Source organism: Thamnophis sirtalis, unplaced genomic scaffold (genome assembly GCF_051295495.1).
Source record: "Thamnophis sirtalis isolate CommonGarterSnake01/CBP01778 unplaced genomic scaffold, rThaSir2_p1.2 scaffold_11, whole genome shotgun sequence".
Taxonomy (NCBI): domain Eukaryota; kingdom Metazoa; phylum Chordata; class Lepidosauria; order Squamata; family Natricidae; genus Thamnophis; species Thamnophis sirtalis.
In genome coordinates this window covers 2,620,206-2,624,696 of record NW_028261391.1, presented here as the reverse complement: position 1 = coordinate 2,624,696, position 4,491 = coordinate 2,620,206, and the positions used below count along the sequence as shown (strand labels likewise).

Here is a 4,491-nt window from a genome sequence, read left to right as displayed (position 1 = left end):
TAGTTGGGTGATGTAACATCCACAAGAAAACAAGCCCACTCAAGAGACCTCTCTGGACCCTACAGTCGCAACATTAAAAAATGAGATTATCGGACGCAAGTCAGGTTAGTCTTTGACAATCCAAAATGTGGAGTTTGGTCTTGAGAAGGAGAGGCATCATCGTCCCGTTGCTGAACACATGGCTGCTCTTTCCCCCTCCAGACTCCTGGACGCCTTCGACGCAGTGCCCGGCCACCTGACCGAAGACCTTCACCTTTATTCCTTAAACGACCTAAGCGCCATCAAGAAGGGGGAGCTTGTCCCCCGCTTGACCGAGCTCCTCCGGGTGGGAGAGCTGCACGTTGAGAAATGCATGGTGAGTGCGTGGAGCCCATTTCTTTTCTTCCTTCTAATCCCACTCTATAAAGCCTTAATAAGGCCACACCTGTAATCCTGGATCCAGTTTTGATCACCACACAATCAAACAGATGTTGAGACTCTGGAAAGAGTGCAGAGAAGATGAGTCTAAAACATACAATGAACGGTTGCAGGAACTGGGCCTGGCTGGTCTAGGGAAGAGAAGGGCCAGGGGAGACAGGAGAGCATCTTCCAATATTTGAGAGGCTGCCACAGAGAAGAAAGGGCCAAGCTATTTTCCAAAGCACAAGAAAGAAAAGACAGAGAGAGAGAGAGAGAGAGAGAGAGAGAGAGAGAGAGAGAGAGAGAGAGAGAGAGAGAGAGAGAGAGAGAAAGAACAAACGAAAGAAAGTGGAAGGGAAGGATGGATGGAAAGAAGGAAGGAAAGGAAGACATAAGGAAGGAAGAAAAAAAATGAAAAAAGAAAGAAGAGAGACATGGCTGGTCCAGTGAAGAGAAGGACCAGGGGAGACAGGAGAGCATCTTCCAATATTTGAGGGGCTGCCACAGAGAGGAGGGGGCCAAGCTATTTTCCAAAGCACAAGAAAGTGAAAGAAAAGAAACAGAAAGAAAGAAAGAAAGAAAGAAAGAAAGAAAGAAAGAAAGAAAGAAAGAAAGAAAGAAAAAGGAATGGAAGTATGGAAGGAAGGAAAGGAGGACAGAAAGAAGGAAGGAAGGAAAAAATAATGAAAAAAGAAAGAAGAGAGAAATGGCTAGCCTAAGGAAGAGAAGGACCAGGGGAGACAGGATAGCATCCTCCAATATTTGAGGGGCTGCCACAGAGAGGAGGGGGTCAAGCTATTTTCCAAAGCACAAGAAAGAAAAGAAAGAGAGAGAGAGAGAGAAAGAAAGAAAGTGGAAGGCCAGGAGGGCTATTGCTATTGCTAGTTAAACCATAACTTCCCCATCTCTCCATTCCTGGTTGATCACATTGTCCAATTGTGAGACGTCTGTTTGATATGGGAACAGGCCATCTCTGTCACCAGCACCTGCAAAGGCGACCTTGATGGTTTCCAGGCTCTCAACAATCTTAACATACATTCTCGGCATTTCATTTGCCCCTTTCCCTCCTCTCAGCTCACTGGCAAGTTGAGACACGTTAAAATTTTGAATGAAGCAAAGCGGTTCAATCTTGACAGTCAACGTTTTTTTTATCTCCTCGCCCAGCTGTGCCAGGCGAAGGGTTTCATCTGCGAATTCTGCCAGAACGAGGACGACATCCTGTTTCCTTTTGAGCTGAACAAGTGCAAGACATGCGAAGGTGAGCCATCACACGGGAGAGCTAATCCCCTAACAACTTTTACATTTTAAGTTGTAAATTCATTTGGGGAGCAAAATGCCATCACCAAAATTGTGACTACGGGCGTCGAAAAACAAACTTATCTAACAAAATAAGGACGGAGTGTCAAAACGAAACCTATAATGGAGATTTCGGCTGCGACAAAATGAATATAAACAATTCTATTTACAGGATCCAATCTGGGTCGGTCACTCTCTGAGCCCATCTCCAGTACGAGTCCGAAAGCTCGAAAAAGCCTCCGGTCCTGGTGTTCCGACCCAGATTAGATCCTGCAACATTATCCCTGGCACTGGGGAAATTCACATTTACTACCGGTTCTGTGCGCGTGGCAGGGGAAGGATACTGCAAAATCCCCATTCCCACCCCTCTCTGGAGCCAGCCAGAGGTGATATTTGCCGGTTCTGCGAAGTACTCAGAATTGCCGCTACCGGTTCTCCAGAACCTGCTGGATTCCACCCCTGATCCCGGGACACATATATTCGCCTTTATTTGTGAATTATATTTACCACTTAAGATATCCATTTGTTAAGTGATCTAGTGGGGAAGACATTCTCCTCCCACTCGAAAGGTTGAGAATTCAATCGTAGGTAACTGCAGATGTTTCCTAGGATGCAAAAAATAATAATTCTGCTGTGAACTTCGCATAGGTGTCAGGAAGGGCATCGGACCAGTAAATGCTCAGCTCCATCCTGTCACCACTTCTGCACAAAATTATTACAGGGTAGTAAAAGGGAAGTTAAACAGGGAGGTATACATTTGCATTCCTCCTATTAAGATTTCCGATTTTGTATTCTATGTTTTGTATTTTACATCTGTAAAATATGTTGTGAATGTGCCATACGATAAATGCAGACTGGCACCCTCGTTCAAACACTTGATTGTTTGAGACCGACGCCCTCCGTGCCTTCTTCGGCTCCTCTTACCGTATTTTTCAGAGTACAAGACACACCTTTTCCCCACTAAAAGAGGGTGAAAATTTGGGTGTGTCTTATACACCGAATGTAGCCCCATCCACCCACCGTCCCCCACTCTTTGGCCTCTGCCTCCCAGCAATTTACCTCCTTGCAACAAATGGAGAAAATGGGGCTTGCAGAGGCGGCAATAGGCTATAGCAATCCCTGCAGCCTGAAACAGCTGATCGTCGGGAGGACCAAGCTGAAAGTGGCCAACTAACAGTCAGGGCTAAATTGGCGCTCGAGAAGAATCAACGGAATTCAAGAAAGGGTTGAACTTAAACCATTTGTGGGAATGTAACAATTCTAGGCTGATTCCTCTCTTGACTCCCACCCCAGGTTCTGTCTCTCCTTATCCTACATGGGAACTCCTAGCTCTCCCACAACTCTTGTTATTTAGTGATTCCTCCCTTATTCTGTTGGCAAAGGGGAATCCTCCCCTTGCTAGGGCCAAGCAGGTGATAGGGTCACGTTGGTGGGGTCTTTGGAGGAACGACTGATAAAATATGCATCGGATATGGAGCCTCCAACAACTGCACATTTGTGAATGCAACAGTCAGATAGCAATAGTACTCACCGTATTTTTCAGAGTATAAGACGCACCTTTTCCCTACTAAAAGAGGGTGAAAACTTGGGTGCGTCTTATACACCGAACGTAGCCACATCCACCCACCGTCCCCCACCCTTTGGCGTCTGCCTCCCAGCAATTTACCTCCTTGCAACAAATGGGGAAAATGGGGCTTGCGGAGGCTGAAATAGGCTATGGCAATCCCTGCAGCCTGAAACAGCTGATCGTCGGGAGGATCAAACTGAAACTGAAAGTGAAACTTGCTGTTTGCTGGAAGGAGGCAAATTGCTGGGAGTCAGAGGCAGATTCCCCCTCCCTTGTTTTCCTCCCCAAAAGCTAGGTGTGTCTTATACTTTGGAGCGTCTTATACTCTGAAAAATACGGTAATTTCTTCTTCTTTTTTTTTTCCTCCACTCTTCTGCAGAGTGTCGAGCTTGTTACCACAAGGGCTGCTTCCGGTCGGGACCCTGCCCCAAATGCACCCGCCTGCAAGCTCGGCGGGAGCTCCTGGCCAAACAGAGCCTGGAAGCCGACCTCTCCGACTACGAGCCGGACGAGGACACGGTGGGAGCAGCCACGTGACAGCCGAGAAGCTGCAAGTCGCCGCGCCTCCAAAGACTGCACTGACCCGGCGGCGAAGCCGGCCGCTCTCCGGCACTCCGAAGCCCCAGCAACGGAAGGCCTTTGCGGCTTTGGGCCTTTGAAGCGAAGTTTCTCTCCTTCCGCTGGACTCGAGCGAACAGGTTCGGCTCTTGCGGACAACAGATGCACAACGAATGTTCCTTTCTACGGAAAAGCGGAGGAGATGGCTCAGCGTGCGTCCTACAAGCTCCATCCATGGGGAGAAGCCAAGGAAGGGCTTTCCGGAGGCGGAGTTCCCCGACAGGATCCAGCCACGCTCGTAAAAGGGAAAATCAACCGTCCTTTCTTGTTTGACTCACCGCAGAGGTCCCCAAACTTGGCAACTTTTAAGACTAGTGGACTTCAACTCCTAGAATTCTCCAGCCAGCTCTGCTGGCTGGAGAATTCTAGGAGTTGAAGTCCACTAGTCTTAAAAGTTGCCAAGTTTGAGGACCTCTTGAGTTACCGTATCGGTTGCTGTGTGCCGTATAAGGCCATTGTGCTGTTGTTATTATTATTATTTTTGTCTTTTTAATTTTCCTTTGCACCACCCCGATCCTCGCCTCCAATTCTCTTATTTTCCTTTGCTAAATCCTCACCCCTCTTTCTCCCGAGGAGCCAGAAGTATTTAAAAAAACCTCATCCTTTTAAAT

General features: G+C 47.6%; 1 protein-coding gene across 2 annotated transcripts in view; it reads left to right on the top strand.

The window, feature by feature from the left end:
* RUBCN (rubicon autophagy regulator) overlaps positions 1-4,206 on the top strand; it is a 71,657-nt gene extending 67,451 nt beyond the window's left edge. For both annotated transcript variants that reach the window (XM_087725040.1, XM_087725039.1), the window contains 3 exons: positions 202-355; positions 1,564-1,657; positions 3,642-4,206. In XM_087725040.1, the coding sequence (XP_087581166.1) occupies positions 202-355; positions 1,564-1,657; positions 3,642-3,799 (406 nt within the window). In that variant the 3' untranslated portion in view covers positions 3,800-4,206. The remainder of the gene's footprint in view (positions 1-201; positions 356-1,563; positions 1,658-3,641) is intronic.
* Positions 4,207-4,491: the final 285 nt, after the last annotated feature.